We start from the raw sequence: 19,105 nt of genomic DNA, 5'->3' as shown, positions 1-19,105 counted from the left end.
CAAAATCTGCACAAAGACATTGTATGATGGGGATATGAGACTTATACAACCTGGCTACTTTGGGTCTGGGACCTTATAAGTACAGGTGTGCAACTGGATGGTGGTGAGGCAAGAAATTTGGGACACTCAACCCAGGACTCAGGTATCAATCAGATTTTTGTAAGGGAGCCAGGGTCCCCTTCCCTCTAGGAACGGCTTTTAATGAGTGTCAGAGAGAGGTTTGTCCACAGGGAGAGCATGCAGGAGCACCACCATAGAATGTGCTGGAAGACCCTTGAGGAAGGGATCCAACAGCTGAGAGAAGTAGCAGCATTGGAGGGACTCTTTGGGAGGGATGGACAGCATGAAAATGACCCCGACAAGGTCGGGTGCACAGGGTAAATGTTGTGGAGCCTGGCAAATCTGGGGCCATCTCAATACACCACCTTCATTGCAACGATTAATGCAGATACCAACCAAGAGACAGTGGGCTCTGTCGCCAACAAGCTTAGAAAGGTGAGAGTATGATCAATGGCCCAATGCTGGCTCATGTCTCTGCTGTGATTAAAAATCTCAAAGAGGAGATGAAGGAGATGAGGGAGGGGTGAGGTGTCACAGACATGTTTTATGAAAAATCCTTTCCTTAGGATTTTTTCCTCCTGAGAAGCCGAGAGGCCTCAGGAACAAAATGTAAACAATAATTATCTGCTGCTGTGGAATTAACAGGTGGATCTGTGATTGGTCTCATGTGGTTATTTCTAATTACTGGCCAATCACAGTCCAGCTGTCTGGACTGTCTTGGTCAGTCACAAGCCTTTGTTACTCATTCTTTTTCTATTCTTAGCTAGCCTTCTGATTAAATCCTTTCTTCTATTCTTTTAGTATAGTTTTAATATAATATAGTTTAGTATAGTTTTAATATAATATATATCATAAAATAATAAATCAAGCCTTCTGACTTCTGTGGAGTCAACATTCTCATCTCTTCCCTCATCCTGGGACCCCTGTGAGCACCACCACAGTGAGGAGCAACAGTTCCCATATGGCACCAGTGCAAGTCACAGCCCCAAAGTCAGAGCCCAATATTCCCCAGCTAGACAGAGAGGGTACACCCCAGGGGCTGACGTGTGGTTCTCCCTGCATGACCATGGGGAAGACATGGGAAGGTGGGATGGAAAACCCACTTCTGTCCTGGCAGCACGGGTGCATCAACTCACCGAGGGAAACACTAATCAAGGGAACTCCAGTAAAGTGAAGGTAGCCTCAACCTCCCATGACCGAGCTGCTGGGTATGATCTATCAGATCTCCTTGAAGGAGAGAACCTCTAGCATGCATGCCCAGGAAAGAAATAATAACCAGGATTAGGGGGCCCCTGCCTGTAGCCAGGAAGAGGCATGGGAAAACTGGATCTTTTAGACGGTGTGGATCTGATGGCCTGACACATCAAAGCCACAAAAATATGATGCCTTAGTTGATACTGGTGTGCAGTGTACTCTAATACCATCGGGACACATTGGGGCGGAACCTGTTTCCATTGCCAGGGTGACGGGGATTGACTGTGTTGGAAGCCAAGGTGAGCCTGACTGGGAAAGAGGGGCAGAAACATCCTATTGTGACTGGCCCAGAGGCCCTGTGTGTTCTGGGCATCGACTTCCTCTGGAATGGCTTTACAAAGACCCAGAAAGACTCAAGTGAGCTTTTGGAATAGCTGCTGTAGAGGCAGAGAACATGAAGCAGTTGAATACCTTGCCTGGACTATCAGAAAACCCATCTGCAATAGGACTTCTGAAGGTGGAAGAGCAACGAGTGCAAATGCCACCTCGACAGTGCACCACCGGCAGTATCGGACAAATTGGGATGCTGTGATCCCCATGCACAAAATGATCCGTGAGCTGGAGAGCCAAGGGGTGGTCAGCAAAACCCACTCACCCTTCAACAGTCCCATCTGGCCTGTGTGCAAGTCTGACAGAGAATGGAGATTGACTGTGGACTATCGTGGCTTGAATGAAGTGACTCCACCACTGAGTGCTGCTGTGCTGGACATGCTGGAACTCCAGTACGAGCTGGAGTCCAAGGCAGCAAAGGGGTATGCCACCATTGACAATGCTAAGGTGCTCTTCTCCATTCCTCTGGCAGCAGAATGCAGGCCTCAGTTTGCTTTCACCAGGAGGGGCGTGCAGTACACCTGGAACCGACTGCCCCAGGGGTGGAAGCACAGCCCCATCATCTGCCATGGACTGATCCAGAGTGCACTGGAAAAGGGTGAGGCTCCAGAGAACTTGCAGTACATCAATGGCATCATTGTGTGGGGGAACACAGCGATGGAAGTGTTTGAGAAAGGAGAGAGGATCATCCAGATTCTGCTGGAAGCCGGCTTCGCTATCAAGAAGAGCAAAATCAAGGGACCTACCCAAAAGATCCAGTTCCTGGAGTAAAGTGGCAAGATGGACGGTGTCAGATTCCCACTGAGGTCATCAACAAGATCACAGCAATGTCTCCACCAACCAGCAAGAAGGAAACACAAGCTCTCCTAGACGCAATAGGTTTTTGGAGAATGCACATTCCCGAGTACAGTCAGACTGTGAGCCCTCTCTACCTGGTCACCCGCAAGAAGAACGATTTCCCCTGGGGCCCTGAGCAGCAACAAGCCTTTGCACAGATCAAGCAGAAGATCACTCATGCTGTAGCCCTTGGCCCAGTCAGGACAGGACCAGAGGTGCAGAACGTGCTCTGCTCTGTAGCCGGGAACAATGGTGTGTCCTGGAGCCTTTGGCAGAAGATGCCTGGGGAGACTCGAGGCCAACCAACTTCTAGAGCAGAAGTTACAGAAGATCCAAAGCCAACTACACTTCCACAGAGAGGAAAATCTTGGCTGCCTATGAAGGAGTCCAGGCTGCCTCAGAGGTGATTGGCACAAAAGCGCAACTCCTCCTGGCACCCCAACTACCAGTACTGGGGTGGATGTTTAAAGGAAAGGTTCCCACCTCCCACCACGCCACTGACACCACATGGAGTAAATGGATTGCTCTCATCACACAGTGCGCCCATATTGGAAACTGAATCACCCTGGGATTTTGGCAATAATTACAAACTGGCCAGAAAGTGAGAACTTTGGTCTCACTGATGAAGAGGAACAAGAACCAGTGACGTGCTGAAGAAGCTCCTCCCTATGACCAACTGCCCCCAGAGGAAACGCGCTACGCTCTTTTCACTGACGGTTCCTGTCGCATCGTAGGGATGAACTGGAAGTGGAAAGCAGCCGTATGGAGCCCCACACGACAGGTTGCAGAGGCCACTGAAGGAGAAGGTGGATCAAGTCAACTTGCTGAACTCAAAGCTGTTCAGCTGGCCCTGGACATTGCTGAAAGAGAGAAGTGGCCAAAACTCTACCTTTATACTGATTCATGGATGGTAGCCAATGCTCTGTGGGGATGGCTGGAGAGGTGGAAAGAGTCCAACTGGCAGCGTAGAGGAAAACCAATTTGGGCTGCTGATGAGTGGAAAGACATCGCTACCAGGGTAGGGAGGCTACCTGTGAAAGTCCACCATGTAGATGCTCATGTTCCCAAGAGTAGAGCTAATGAGGAACACTGAAACAATGAGCAGGTAGACCAGGCTGCAAAAATAGAGGTGTCGAAGATAGACTTAGATTGGCAACATAAGGGGGAGTTGTTCCTAGCTCAATGGGCCCATGATTCCTCAGGCCATCAGGGCAGAGATGCCACCTATAAGTGGGCACAAGACTGAGGGGTGGATTTAACCATGGACGGTATTTCACAGGTTATCCATGACTGTGAGACGTGTGCTGCCATCAAGCAGGCCAAGCGAGTGAAGCCCCTATGGTACGGTGGGCAATGGTCCAAGTACAAGTATGGGGAGGCCTGGCAGATTGACTCCATCACACTGCCCCAGACACGCCAGGGCAAGCACTACCTGCTGACCATGGTGGAAGCCACCACTGGATGGTTGGAAACCTACCCTGTGTCTCATGCTAATGCCTGGAACACCATCCTGGGCCTTGAAAACCAGGTCCTTTGGAGGCATGGTAGCCCTGAGAGGATTGAGTCAGACAACGGGACCCATTTCAAGAATGGCTTTAACACCTGGGCCAGGGAACATAGTATTGAATGGATATACCATATCCTCTATCATGCACCAACTGCTGGGAAAGCTGATGGGTGCAATGGACTACTTAAAACTACCCTTAAGGCACTCAGTGGGGGGACTTTTAGAAATTGGGAAATGAACTTAGCAAAAGCCACCTGGATGGTCAACACCAGAGGGTCCATAAATCGAGCTGGTCCTGCCCAGTCTGAACCCCTGCACACAGTGGAGGGAGATAAAGTTCCTGTGGTACATATGAAAGGCATTTTAGGGAAGACTGTTTGGATTAATTCCACCTCAGGCAAAGACAAACCCATCCATGGAATTGTTTTTGCTCAAGGACCTGGTTACACTTGATGGGTAATGCAGAAAGATGGTGAAAGCCATTGTGGACCACAGGGAAACCTAGTCTTAAGTGAGAACTCTGTGTAAGGTTTCATTGTGATGCAGATGGAAATAGAATAAGGGGTGGGTAATGTCCTGACTGCCATGCTTTCTATTTGCCATCTGAATGGCAGTTGTCTTCTGTTTTCCTTATCTTTTCCACAACCAATCCTCCCTCAGGGGAGACATCTGTTGTTAATAGGCTGTTGCATGTCACTGCATGGCTGATAAGATCTACAGCATCCCACTGGGAGATGCGAGCCCAGAGAGAGGAGCCAAGCATTGCTACCCAGATATAATCTTGAGATTCTGGAACACCAGCATGGCTTTCTCCACTGGATCCCCAGAGGAAACAGCTGCCTCTTCCACTGGATATTCAGAGGAAGACTTCACCCTTTCTACAGGACCACTGCTCCAACAAAACCGTATCTGCTACTCCAGGAGGACTGCAGGCACATTTCCACTTGGACTGCTACCAACACCCTGAACAACAGGATGTCAGGTTGTGTTCTGACTCTGGCAGTGTTAGTTGGATTTACTGCATTGTTTATTTTGTCCTTTTATTTTTTTCCCTAATAAAGAACTCTTATCCCTGCTCCCATATATTTGCCTGCGAGCCCCCTTAATTTCAATTTCATAACAATTCAGAGGGAGGAGGTTTACATTTTCCATTTCAGGGGAGGCTCCTGCCTTCCTTAAGCAGCTACCTCTCTTTCCAAACCAAGACAGGAATATTTTCCAAGGCTGGTCATAAGGAAAACAGGAACCTTTTAGCAGTTCCTGGGAGCAGACAGTGTTTCTGATAAGTTTGGAAAGAGCAAAACCCAGGTGCCGTTTCCAAGGACAAGACCTAACAAGCATTTCTCAGATCACACCGCAGCCTGGAAAGGAGGAGGGGGCAATGCACCACCACACTGGGATCTCAGGGGTGCCCATGGCCTGGGTGATGCTGCCTGATGTCAGCCACCCACCAAAGCCACTCTGTCCCTGCCTCCCACAGCTGCACAGGGCAGAGAAAATTTAACCAAGAGTTCCTGGGTTGAGATAAGACAGGGAGAGATCCCTCATCAAACACCAAAATGGGCATCACAGGCCCAGCCTGGGCACAGGGAGGGAATTTATTACCAACCAAATCACAGCAGCACAAGGAGAGGGGAAATAAATTTCTCCAACACCTTCCCCCCACCCAACAAGGGTCACCCAGAATGGGCATAACCAGGGCTCTGCCCAACGGGGGTCACTGGGGATCATCCAATGGGGATCCTCCCATGGGGGATTGTTGTATTGCACTAAAGATGGAGCTGGAACAGCGTATAAAGCTCTTCCTGCAATCAGGGCACTCGCAGGGCCTCTCCCGGAGTGGATGTGGCAGCGTGCCCTTAGGTCGGAGCTGTTGCTGAAGCTCTTCTCACACTCCCCACCCTCGTAGGGCTTTTCCCCAGTGGGGATCTGGCGATGATTGAAGAGGGGGGAGCTCGGGGATAGAGGCGAGGCAGGTCGGGCTAGGGCAGCGCTGGGCTCTGGGCTCGACCTGGGCGCCCCCCACGCGCCCCCTCCCCAAACAGCCCCGGCGGGGGACGCAGGTGGGGTCCGGGTGGGGGGTGCTGGGTTCCTGTTTTGGGGTCCCACTCTCCCCTTTTCCCCACTTTCCCACCGTCTCCCACCCCTTCCTCACCTCCCCCCAATCCTCAGCCCCTCCCGCTCGGCCTTTGGGGGGTCCCCTCCTCCTCCCCCTCCATTCCGGTCTCCCCCTTGGCTCCCTTTTCCCCCTTCTCCCCCCTGTCCCAGCGCCTCCCGACCCCGCTCACCCGAGAGCTCCGCGCCCGCAGCCGGGGGGGCTCCCAGCACCACCAGTGCCACCAGTAGGGCCCCAGCTGCCGCCCCTCGCCCCATGGCCGGGGCCGGGCAGGGAGCAGCAGCCCCAAAGCAGCCGCGCTGCGCTGGCAGCACCAGTCCGGAGCAGGGCGGGCTCGGCAGCGCCGCGCGCTCTCATTGGCTGCCGCCACTTTTGGCGACCCGATCTCAGAGGCTCCGGCCACACAACTGATGACTCTTCAACGCCCCGCGTTCCCATTGGCTGCGGCGCGTTTTGGCTGTGTTTTGATTGGCTGAGGCCTTTCCGGGCCGCTGCAGCCCCGGGCTGGGAGTTTTTTGGGGAGGGGGAACCTTGGGGCGCTGGGCAGGTGGGAGCTCAGGTGAGCCCAGCAATGCGTGCCCAGGGGCGCGGGATCTCAGCGGTGCCCGTGGCGAGCGGTGACGCTGGCCCGATGCCAGGCACCCCCAGAGCCGCTCTGTCCCTGCCCCCGCAGCCGCACAGGGACAGAAAATGGAACCGAGGGTTCCTGGCTGGGGACAAGGACCGGGAGAGATCCCTCAGCAAATCCCGCACGGGCACAACAGACCCGGCCTGGGCACACGGAGGGAATTTATTACCAAATCACAGCAGCACAAGGAGAAGGGAAAGAAATCTCTCCAACACCTTCCCCCCACCCAACGGGGATCACCCAGAACAGGGGTCACCAGGGCTCTGCCCAACGGGGGTCACTGGGGATCATCCAGCACAGATCCTCCCATGGGGGATGGAGCTGGAGCAGCGCACGAAGCTCTTCCCACTCTCGGGACACTCGCAGGGCCTCTCCCTGGTGTGCAAGTGCTGGTGAGTGACGATCTCTGAATTCTACCTGAAGCTCCTCTGACATTCCAAGCACTCATACAGGGCCATTCCCCAGTGTGGATCTTGTGGTGCTTGCTGAGGTCGGAGGTCCCACTGAAGCTCTTCCCACATTCCTCACACTCCCAGGGCCTCTTCCCAGTGTGGATGTTCAGGTGTTCCATCAGGGTGGAGCTGTAGCTGAAACCCTTCCCACATTCCAAGCATTTGTGGGGCGTCTCCCTGCCATGAGGCTTCTCCACCAGCTCTGAGCTCTGCCTGGATCTCCGGCCGCCTTCCTGGCTCAGGGGGGCTCTTTCCTCCCTGCAGCTCCCTGCGCTGGGTTTGCAGCCCCTCCTTGTGCGGAATGTCTGGGCCTTTTCCTCCTCTGCCATCTGGCCACAGCTTGGGAATGACAGATCCTGGTTTGGGGGAAACCAAGGTGGGAACACCTTGGAGTAGAGGCTCCTCCTGGCCAGGTCCATCTCTAGAAGTCAGCAGGAGTCTTGTGTCCATGAAAATCTCCGCAATGTCAAGGTTCAGCCCAAAAAGCTCTCCCAGGATTTCCCTATCACTCATCTCTCCACTTCTGGTGTTCCAGAGGTTTCCTGATTTCCTTTCCTTGGGATCATGGGGGTCCAATGGTTCCAGGGCTTCTCCATTCTCTGGCGTCCTGCTCAGGGATGATCCAGGGCCTTTTGGGGGTCCATGGGGGCCCTTCTCCCCTGATGCTCTACTTTGAGATCCCAGGGATCCCAGGGGTCTCTCCTCTCCAGGCTCCCCCCCTTTCCAGTCTGCCGGGGTCCCCCAGCTCTGGGATCGCCCCTCTCTGCTCTCCCCACTCTGGGGGTCCCAGGGGTTCCCCTCCTCTGCTCTCCCAGGGGTCCCCAGGACCAATGTCCTCCTCTGCCCATACTGGGCAATGGCCACGTGGGCCCCCAAAGATCCCCGCAAGGGGCTCAGCTTTGGGGTCCTGCAAGATCCAAACCTACACACACAGAGAAAAAAAAACCTCCCAGAGACACCAGATGATATTTGGGGTCAATTCCACAATCTACAAGTTCCAAATACCCCCCCAATAAAACACCCTCTCAGGGACTCCTGGATAGATTTGGGACGAGCTCCCCCTCCCCACTGAGCTGCAAGACAAGGTGGGGGCGATGGTCCCGTGGCTGCGGCCACAGGGGGCACTGGAATCTCCTGTTCCTCCTGTTCCTGCTCCTGCTCCTCCTCTTCCTGCTCCTCCTTTTCCTCTCTCCCTCCTCCTCCTCCTCCTTCCTAATCCCACCTCCTCCCCAGTTCCTGCCTTCTGTGTATTTAGAGTGGAGGACCTTGCTTGTTTTTAGAACTAGAACAAAGATCCCAGATGGAGCAAGGCTTGCTGCTTTTAGTCAGAACTATCAGTGACTAAAGGTCACGTTTCATTTGCTTTGGTCCTGTCCTTGTTCTCCTCAGTGTTCAGGCTGGGCTATGGGGTGTCCTTGTTTGCTGCATTTTCCGAGTTCCTCTTGCATCCTTTGGGCCATGGGCTGTGCCCTGGGAGGGTTCTTTGTGCTCCTTTGTGACACAGGAGAACCTTCCAGGCGGTTTCTGCGTGAGCTGCTGCTGGGATGTCACAGGAACAGCGCCACGTCCCCGTGGTGTTCCCGTTGCTGTGGGACACGGAGGCCTCAGTGCCCAGAGTGGCTCTGGGCTCGCTGCCGGAGGATCCTCCTGCCCGAGGCATTCTCAGCAGCCAGCCCAGCCCTGTCCTTCTGTGCTTGCAGGGCTACAGGCTGCAGGCGTGTGCAGCACAGCCAAAATGATCCAGCATGTGGCTGCTGCAGTTTGCACTCTGTACTCTGTGGCTTATTCGGGGTATTTTTTAACCCACTTGGCACGTAAGTTGAGGTTTTCCCTCGGTGCAGCATCTGTGGCTTTGGGCTTGCTGTGTGCTTTCTGTTCTTCCTCTGGAGCTGAGTTGACTTTGGAATCAAATTGCCATGAAGACACCATTGCTTTGGGAGAGCTCCTGCCAGCAGCTGCAGCTGAAAAAGGGGGTGTCTGCAGCCAGCGGGGCGTGCACAGCACCTGCAATGAGCCCTGGGGGGTTCTGTTCCCTCAAGCAGGGAGTCTGTGCCAGCAGAGCCTGGAACTGCCTCCGTTTGCTGCTCCAGCCAAGAACTGACCCAGCCCAGTGTTTTGTTCTTGTTCTCTTGCTTGCTGTGGGAAGGGACTGTGGCTCCTGGAGGGATGCAGTGAAAGCAAAATGCTCTCTTGGGGTTGCCTTGCTCCGTGGCATTTCCCAGCACTGGCAGTTTTTCTCCTAACAGCATCTGGTTCATGTTCCCTCTCCCATTGCAGGGCACCTCATGTCTGGATTCCGAGCAGCTCCTCCTTCGGTGAGTGGGAAAGGAACCTTTGGTGTTTGGAATTGTGCAGCAAGTTGTGAGCTCGGCATGTGGCAGTCGAGGGCCAGCCTGGGAGGCTGAAGGAAAGGTCCTGTCAGTGTCTTTGCTGCAGCAGCAGCAGCAAAGGAATTCCCATCAGTTTTCTCCTTTTCTGCTGAAGAGCTTTTGAAGAGCTGCAGGTCTGGTTTTGCAGGCAGAGGATTGCTTGCTGGCTTTAGCCATGGTGGAATATGGAATTCCCAACAATAAGTGGCAATGTCGACTTTAGCCCATTGTTAGTTGGAACAGCTCCAAACCCCATTTCTGCGTAGTGCAGCTGGATGTGCAGCTGAGGATAAATAAGGTGATAACTGAGATAGAACTTCCTGTCCCTCACACTGCCGTCTGTCCACAGGGCACAGAAGCAGCACCAGCACCTCCTGGGGCTCCCTCTGCTTATGAAGAGGAGGTCAACAAGGAGGAAGACAGCAGTGAGCTTCCCGTTGCTCTGGGGGATGATGATGAACTTCCCTCAGTGCCGGGAGATGACAGTGAACTTCCCGCTGCTCTGGGAGACGAGGGCGAACATCCCGCGGGGTGGGAATGCAACGGCGAGGCTCCCGCGGGGTGGGACAAGGACAGGGGACATCTCCCGGCCTGGGACGAGGACGGTGGATGTCCCCTGGTGTGGGACCAGAGTGGCCAAGCTCCCACGGAGTGGGATGAGGACAATGGACATCTCCCAGTGTGGGATGAGGATGGAGGACATCCTGTTGCATGGGAAGAGGAGAATGAACATCTCCCAGCATGGGAAGTGGACAGCAAACATCCCCTGACTTGGAACGATGATGACAAACCTGCAGCATGTTGGGAAGAGGATGGAGAAGCTGCAGCATTTTGGGAAGAGGATGGAGAAGCTGCAGAATTTTGGGGAGAGGATGGAGAAGCTCCCTCTGCTTGGGAAGAGGACAATGAACCTCCCTCCGCTGTGGGATCCTGGGCTGAACATTCTGACAGCAGCACAGCCGGGCAGCCAGAGGGGAGAGGGGAGTGGTGCCTGATGCAGCTGAGTACGTCTGCTCTGTTCCTGGGTGCCCGAGCAGGTGCTGTGTGTGTGTCTTGGCATCAGCTGCACCCAGTGTTGCTCTGCAGCTGAATGTCACCGAGTCATTTATTGTCCTTCCCCAGCTGACACCAAGGGGCTCACGGCCCCAGGGAGTGGGGCTGCTTCTGGCTCTGCTGCAAGGCGGGGTCTCACTCTGGGAGGGAGCGTCTTCCACGTGGTTTCTTTCAGGGAACACCGTGAGCGAGGAGGAGCCTGCCGAGAAATACCTGGAAGTGGAGCAGATTGGCCAAGGGTAAGTGCACGGCAGCTGCTGCTGCACAAGCAGGGCCGGGTGTTGTGCTGGTGCAGGATCAAGTGAGAAGTCAGGAGAGCTCCAAGCACCTTCAGACACTGGGCTACCATCCTGCTGTCTCTCAGTCCTGATCAGAATTGATAACTGTGGTCAGAAGGTGCCGTCAAAGGCCCCTGAGGCTGGCAGTGTCCTGCCTGCAGCAAGGAGCAGGACCTGGAAGATCTTCTGTCCCTGGAACTGGATTGCCTAAAAGAACAACTCACCATGTGGTGACTGTCAGAAAACAGTTCTCAAGAAGATTTCTTTCAAATATTTTCCTTCAAAAAATATCCACTGGTCAGGGTTATCAACCTAATGGTTTAGAAACAGAAACCAGAGATGAACTAATAAGTGCTCTATTCTAGCACAGGTAGCAGACCCCATCCATTCAGTAACAGACACAGAGCTGATGCACTCTGGGGGAAAAAGCATCACCTGCCTGATGGCAGGGCCCTTGTAGAACCTGCAGGTCTTAGGCAGGAAATGGAAAAGGATGAAATGCATTCTTTTCCAGTTCTTTAGACAGCCATCTCTCACCTCAGGTTTTGAACTAAAGCAATTCAGCGTGGACATTGGGATTCGCTCCAGCCCAATTCCTTCATGTTGGGTCTCAGTTTTCTCCTGCACACCTTGCATGGCAGAGGGCTGGTGGCTGCTGTGCTGTTGTTGGAAGGGTCGATGCACCCAGGTGTTTGTGAACGCTGCAGGCAGCAGAGATCTCCTGTCTGGGCTGGCTTTCCCTGCCAGGGCCTAAAGCGCTGCTTCTTTCTTCTCTGCTGTTTTGTCTCCAGGGCTTTTGGAACCGTTTATAAAGGACTCGACAGGGCCACTGGAGGAGAGGTCAGTGCCAACACGCCCAGCACGCCTGGCAGCTCTCCAGGGCTTTCCCCTCTACTGGGAGCTGTGGCTGCAGCTTTGGGGGCCAGCAGAGCTTTCCTGCCCAGGCTGCTCCTCTGAAGGCAGAGCAGTGTCAGCCTGCAGAGCACAGCTGGGACAGACTTGGTCCTTCTGAAGCACCAAAGGAATGCAAGGAGGGCAGCGGTGTCTGTCAGAGCAGGACATGCTGGCTTGGCCTTCATATCTAAAAGTGTGAATGCATCAGCTGCTGGAGACTGAGGCCCAATTTATCTTCATCCCAACCTTAGACAGGAACATTATTTAGCTATTCTTAGCTAAACTATAACATTATTATTTCCATCCTGCCTTTTATCTTCAAAGGATACCTCAAGGTCTGATTAGGGAGAGATCCTGCTTGGGCTCAGTTTGGGGTTTTAGTCCTACTTCAGCTGTTCACAGAGAGAGAGGGAGAGAAATGAGAAGACGAATGTCCAGAGCAAAGCTCTCTCCTAATCCTGCAGTTGTGTTTGGGTCTGGTGTCAGTGGCAGCCTGTGACAGGGATCACCTGAGCAATGGGTGTGCGTGTCTGCTTTGTTGTGCAATCCCAAACAGAGCAGCTGGATCTGAAATCATGACCAAATCCCATAGAATTGCTAAGGGGTTCCTGGCTGTTTTGCTCTGTTTTCACAGAACCAGAATTACCTCCTGCTTGCAAAATGGGTTTGAATAATAATAGTAGGAGTGTTGAGGCATTTGAGAAGACTGTAGGTGCAGAGAATGTTGTTAGAGCTTTGAGGCCAACAGCTGAGGGACCATTTCTGCAGAGCTTGCAAGGCCAAATGTCTCTGGCCATGTGTCCTGTAAGCAGCCCCCAGCTGGCAGAGCAATGGGCTGTGGGAATGGCCCTTGCTGAGCTCTGGTGTCCCATCCCAAGGCAGTTTGGCACAGCCCGGCTCCGTCGCTCCACAAAGACTCGCTCCGTGTTTGCTGTGGCCTCCTGCCACAGACTCCTCCAGTTCAAGGCTGCAATGTCCCTTCAGGTGGCCATCAAGAAAATGAGTCTCAGAGGGCAGAACAGGGAACGAGCTGTGAATGAGATCCTGCTCCTGAAGGACAAGAAGAACCCCAACATTGTCAACTCTTTGGACAGGTGAGTGTTTCAGCTCTGATCCCGAGCCCGGGCCCTGCGTTAACCTTTCCTGGCATCAGGAGTCTGTAGCCTGTTTTGAAAATGCCTGACCCAGCCACATCTTCCCAAACCAACAGCCTGGCAGTTCACTCCCTCCACGTGCTTTTGTTGCTTTGCTTTGGTTTTTCCTTCAAGTTGACCCCGTTTGCTGTGTCTCCCAGCAAGTGCTGATAAACCACAGCAGAAATTATTTCCCTTGGCTGCTTCTTCCCAGCCCTTTTCCATTGCTAAAAATGCCAGTAAGACCAAGTTCTTGTTTCCAGAAATGCCTCTGCCCATTTTTCACTGGCCTTGCCTGTTTCTGAAGGGACTTTCTGAAAGGTTTTCTGACTGCTTTTGTCCCAAGTGCTGCACGGCCTCCTCCCCTGGATAACCCTGGCAGTTGTGTTGCCTTGTTCTGGAGGGAATGGTGGAACTGATGAGTTCAGAAGCTGAACCAGCTGGGGCCAAGGGTTGTGGTTCCACATTGATCTGGGCTGTTGCTAAACTGCATTTTTCACCTGCTTGCCATCCAAAGCCTCTCCTTTCTCACAGGTGTCTCCTTCCCCTTTAGACTGTGCAGATTCCAAGGACTGTGCAGCCTGGCAGGAATGTCTCTCCATCTGATTCTGTCCTCACTGACAAGTGACCTGGAAACAAAACTCCCCTCCAGGCTTTTCCATGGGGGAATTGAGCTCTGCACTTTCATCTCCATGCCATTGTTTTCCTCTTCCAGCTTCCTTGTGGATGGAGATCTCTGGCTGGTGATGGAATATATGGATGGAGGAACTTTGCGGGACGTTGTCAGACAGACACGCATGGCTGAAGGAGAGATGGCAGCTGTCAGTCGGGAGGTGAGGGATCCTGCTTGTCACTCCCATGGCTGCGACACGATGGTCCTTCCAAAGAGGGCGTGAGAACAGGAGTGGCTCCATGCTCAGGGCTTTGTTTCTGTGTTGTTTTCATGAGCTGGAGAAGAAAGAGCCTCTGCAGTGAACGGCCTGCCAGCATCACTGCACTTCTACTCTGTTCTTGTTCTCTCTCCTGCTGTTGTGGTACTCTCTGTCTGCTTTGGATTTGATTTGCTGTTCTCAGCTTTGCCTTGAACCATTTGCCTGGAGCTTGTGTGCACTGCACTCCTGGCCTGTCACAGCAAAGCTGCTGCTGGCAGAATTCTGAGCTGTCCCTTCTGGTGTGATATATTCCAGCCATTGGTTTTTGCCCTTGTGTTTCTTGTTCTCTCTCAGTGTCTGCAGGGCCTGGATTTCCTCCATTCCAACCGGGTGATCCACAGGGATCTGAAGAGCTCCAACATCCTCCTGGGCATGGACGGCTCTGTCAGGCTGGGTGGGTGTTCCTGGCCAGGCACGGCGCTCCCGGGCTGCGGGGCTGGGGCTGCTTCCCAGGGAGGGCCAGAGCCCCACAAGGGCTGCTGGGGGCACTGCCCGGCCCCTGCTGCCAGCTGAGAGCGGCTGCCCCTGCAGAGAGCTCAGGAGAGGAGCAGGGGGCCAGCAGTGCCTTTGCTCTGGCCATGGCCCTTCCAGAGGGGCAGCAGTGGGAATCTAAAGCTCCAAGCGAATCAGTAAAAGCCACTGCAGGAAAGCTGAGGGTTTCTTGAAGGGCCCAGTTCCATCTTTCCTTGGCTACAGCCCTGAGGGCTTTTCCAGCTGACTTCACTACTACACTCTCAGACTGAGCATGGGGAATCTTTGTGCTTGGTTTCCTCATTGCAGCTGCCTTTGACAGGGTTTCTTTCTGTCCTCAGCTGATTTTGGCCTCTGCGCTCAGCTCAGCCCTGAGCAGGACCAGCGCAGCTCCATGGTGGGCACTGCTCACTGGATGGCCCCAGAAGTTGTGACCAGATCTCCTTATGGCCCCAAGGTGGACATCTGGTCCTTCGGCATTGTGACCATCGAGATGGTGGAAGGAGAACCTCCTTACTTCAGGGAAACGGCGGCCATGGTAAGAGGCAAATTCTCCAGTGGCTGCAGAGGCTGCGAGCACAGGGGGACCCTGCACTGGGAGCAGCAGCTGGAGGTTTCTGCACATGGGAAGGGAATTCCCAGAGGACTCCAGCCTCCACACAGACGAATGTTCTGCAGTCTCCAGCAACAATTTGCTTTGGGCTTTATGTTGTTGCAGCTCTTCTGGCTGTGAGGATGACCTGGAAATATGAAGCAAATGCATCAGCTCTAATGTTATCTTGCAAGAAAACTCCACACCACCCGCAAATCCCAGCCCCAAATCCAACAAGATTTCTGCAGGAGTTTCTAAAAGACATTTTGCAAGATGATCACCCCCCTGACTCTTCTCACTGGGAAACTTGTCTAAAACCTGAAGATGATGGTTTAACATCCCCATAGTCTAACATATTTCTTTCCTAGTCCAAGCTACTTTTTCCGTGTCACCAAGCCTGAGCTTTCAGCATCACAAACCTCCTGTTTCTTGCCTGGCAGTTTCTGGGATGGGGCATCAGGAATGCATTTACTTGAGTGTCAGTGGCACTGCAGAGATGCACTTGATGGAAGAATCCTCTGAAATAACACAGGCAGACCACAGTGACTCTGGAAAATGGCCTGTAAAGCTGGTGTCCATATTTGGAGAAGCAAAATGGGCTATTTCTGATGGAGGTTCCTACTAACAAAGCTGGCCAATGAAACTGGCTCTCAAGGCGAGATCATTTGGATGTTGCAGTGGCTGTGGCAGCCCCAGGGTTTGGGTTTTTTGCTTGGCATAGCAAAATGAGCTCTGAGCAGCATCTCTGGCAGGGAGGAAAGTGGCCCTGGAGCTGGGGCTGAGGCCCCGCGGTGGATGTGAGCCCGTGTGGGTGTGAAGGGAGCTGGCAGAGCGCTGAGTTTGCTTTCCCTGCAGGCTCGCGCTCTGATCCGGCAGAACGGGACCCCGCAGCTGCAGGAGCCCCGGCGCCTGTCGGCTCTGCTGCGGGACTTCCTCGAGTGCAGCCTGGAGCCGGACGAGGAGCGGCGCTGGGCTGCCCGGGAGCTGCTGCAGGTGAGAGCCAAGGGCTGCAGGGGAAGCAGCAGCGCCAGGGAGGGGTTTTCTTGTGGGGCCCCCTCCGATAGTCTCCAGTCTCGCTGCGTTCCACGCGCAGAGCAAGCAGAATCCTCGCCTGCTGTGGCCTGGCAGGCTCCTTTCGAGCTCATCTGGACCTGGTGCCCCACAGCGAGCAGGGACATCTTCAAGCAGCTCAGGGGGCTCAGAGCCCTGCCTCACCTGAGCTTGGATGTTTCCAGGCAGGAGGCACCTCCCACATCTCTGGGCACCTCCTGTCAGTGTTTCCCCACTCTCCTGGTTAAAAAATTCTTCCTTAGATCTAATCTGAGCCTGCTTCCCTCGATTTTCAAACCATTTCCCTTTGTCCTGTTGCAACAGAGCCTGTGAGGAACTTGACTCTGAAAAGTAACAGTTCATTTCTTTCCTTTTTATCCTTTGGGCAGCACCCATTTTTATCATCAGCCAAGCCTCTCTCCAGCCTGACACCTCTGATCACTGCAGCAAAGCAACTGAGGGAGCAGCGGAGGATATGAAGTTCTTGAGGACAGCTTCTTCTTACAGTAGTTAGGACAACTAGTTAGTCATGGTAGTTAGCACTGGTAGTTAGTTAGGGTAGTTAGCATTGCTAGTTAGTTATGGTAGTTAGAGCAGCCTGATTGTTATGAAAGTTTTATGAATAAAAACGCTCTTAAACCTCAACTCCCCTGACGTGTCCCTTCCCTCTCCCGCTGTGACTCAGCTGCCCGGAGCAATGTGAGGGGAGAGCGGGCCCAGCCTGGCCCAGAGCTGAGCCCCAGCAGAGCCCTGGCAGAGCCCAGAGCAGCCTCGGCACCTGCAGAGTCAGCCTGGAAGGAGGCGCTTGGAGCCTTCTCGGCTGCACCCGACTCTTGGCTACAAACTGTGTGTGCTGGAAAATGCCACCGGCTCTGCAGGAGGGCAGAAGGGGCCCGGGGAAGGCCCAGGTGCTCCATGCAAGGGAAAAACCTGCCCTGGGTTTGTTATAAATAACTAGGTAGTGCTGGCTTTTGCTATTAGGTATTGACTTCTGCAAAATATTCTTAATCACAATGAGTTTGATATAGTACAGTTTGTAATCACTTTTCACTGCTTTTGCTACAGTATAATTTGTCAGCTTTTTGTGGCCAATGCCCTGGACCCTGTGTAGCTCATATCCTCAGAACATCATTTATGGATGATATTTTAGTTAGTGGACAGTGTGAAAAACATACATTATAGTTTTGGCTTTTGCAAAATATTAAAGTGGATGCCATGTGTTGTGCATTAGAATGTTAACTTTTGCAGAAGTAGCCATAATTGTGAAATAAGAACTAATGCTTTTATTTTTGTAAATAATTGACAATAATAACTCAGACATGTTTGTGAAATAGCTAATGTTGGTTTAAAGTACTTGTGGAAATAGCTAAAAGCGTCTGCATGGTCAGATAACATTTAAGGAAGGGATGTGATGAGGACCCCTGCCACTGACCCTTCCACTGTCACCTGCTGAAACCACAGAACAGGGGCCCTTGTGAGGCAGTGACACACAACCCTCAAAACAGCAATCCACGATTCCTGCACGTGCTCTAAAAAGGCGAGTTGGGGGTCAAACCAACCTAAAGAATTCCTGGAACATGTAAATGTGTTCAAAGAAATGTTTGAATATGTATAATCATTATGAATATGTATTTGAACAATACAATGGAAAAAGTAGACAAGAAGAGTTGCTGTGGTTAACCGGTGTGCCTCTGGCCATTGCCAACACCCAGCGCTGTTACTGATTTGTCCCTTATTATTCCTTATTAAACTTTTAAAAATTCTAAAGAGTGAGGTTCCTTTATCACAAAACCCAAGGTGCTCACCCCTTGTTGCTCTCCTAAGCCAGATTTGTCAATCCTAAATTTTGTCTGGGCGGCGGAGGAGGAGGCTGCAAGGAAAAGAAAGATGTACTAGTGTGGAGGCCCAGGACTCTACCATCAGAGTCTCAATTCCACAGCTGTGGAGGACTGAGAAGAATAGATTTCAAGGTTATGGTGAGAAGCTTGCTTCTCCCACAGATCTTTGCTCAGGCACATGCTGATTTATGGAAAGTTATGTTACCCCATTGGCCTGTTGGCCTAATTACCCAAGTTCACCCCCTGTTACCCATCTCTGGTTAGCCCCTAGAATGTTCTCCCTCTCAGTCCCTCCATTGGCCCCAGTTTACTGCATTCCTCTGCCCATTTCCCTATTAGCTGACCCGACCCTTAACCCCTCCTTTGCACATTTTCCCCCATATCCATTGGACCCTGACCCTCAGCTCCACCCTCACTACCCCATACAAAAACCCCCTGTGCCCTCAGCTTGCACCCTGTCTTTGTGCCTGGACCCTGTTCAGCTCTGTCCCCTGCTCCTGTACCAATAAACCCAGTTTGCTGAGATCATACCCAGACCCATCCTGCCGACTTTGTCAGCTTTATAAAGCAGCCGTGAGCTCCGGGCTCCTGAGTGCCGGACGCTCCAAGGGCCTCGGCAGCACCAGGATGCTCCAGACTGGAACAGCCAGGCAGGGCAGGAGGAATCACTGCCCCTTTCCCCTCCCTGCTGCTCCATCTCCCAGCCCAGCATCGCTGCAGGACAGCCTCACTGCCAACGCCATCCTGCCAGGGATGGACTGGGGGGGATCTCCTTCCCCTTCCCTCTGGCATGGAGGCAAATCCCATCTTCTCCTTCTCTGCCCTCCTTCCTCTCCTCATTCCGTCCTTTATCCATCCACGTTCCTTTCCCATCTCCTTCCTCCCTTGTTCCTTCTTCCTTCCTCTCCTCCTGCCTTTTCCCTTCTCCCAGTCTCTTCCTCTCCTTGTCCTTCCTCCCCCAGGCACTGAGCTGTGGACAGAGACCAGGGAGAATAAATCCTTGCCACAGAACCCCGTGGAGAGGCCATTTGGAATGGCTCCACAGGGCAGGAATCCAATGGGGAGGAAAAGCCCCAGAGACCCCACACGAGGAGGGGCTGCAAACCCAGACTGGGGAGCTGTGAGGAGGTAAAACACTTCCTGTGCCGGGAAGGGTGTGGGGAATGTGAGAAGAGCTTCGGGCAGAGCTCAGGCTATTCCTGGTGCCTCCAAAAACGGCGGTGCCCGATGCAGAGATCCCCCTGCAGATCCATGGGGATGCAGAGATCCCCCCGCAGATCCATGGGGATGCAGAGATCCCCCCGCAGATCC

At 53.1% G+C, this 19,105-nt stretch overlaps 2 protein-coding genes across 2 annotated transcripts in view; one reads left to right on the top strand and one right to left on the bottom strand.

The window, feature by feature from the left end:
• LOC143695937 (uncharacterized) overlaps positions 1 to 19,105 on the bottom strand; it is a 297,449-nt gene that overhangs the window by 73,726 nt on the left and 204,618 nt on the right. The window lies entirely within an intron of this gene.
• LOC143695909 (serine/threonine-protein kinase PAK 3-like) lies at positions 2,535 to 16,435 on the top strand. The gene is made up of 11 exons (XM_077191106.1): positions 2,535 to 2,733; positions 9,462 to 9,499; positions 9,903 to 10,353; positions 10,782 to 10,845; positions 11,676 to 11,724; positions 12,763 to 12,872; positions 13,627 to 13,744; positions 14,138 to 14,237; positions 14,656 to 14,852; positions 15,762 to 15,899; positions 16,346 to 16,435. The coding sequence occupies exons 1-11, from the start codon at positions 2,535 to 2,537 to the stop codon at positions 16,433 to 16,435; spliced, it is 1,554 nt and encodes a 517-aa protein (XP_077047221.1).

Source organism: Agelaius phoeniceus, chromosome 27 (assembly GCF_051311805.1).
Source record: "Agelaius phoeniceus isolate bAgePho1 chromosome 27, bAgePho1.hap1, whole genome shotgun sequence".
NCBI lineage: Eukaryota > Metazoa > Chordata > Aves > Passeriformes > Icteridae > Agelaius > Agelaius phoeniceus.
The sequence above is the reverse complement of the archived record's forward strand: the minus strand, read 5'-3'. Positions and strand labels throughout refer to the sequence as shown.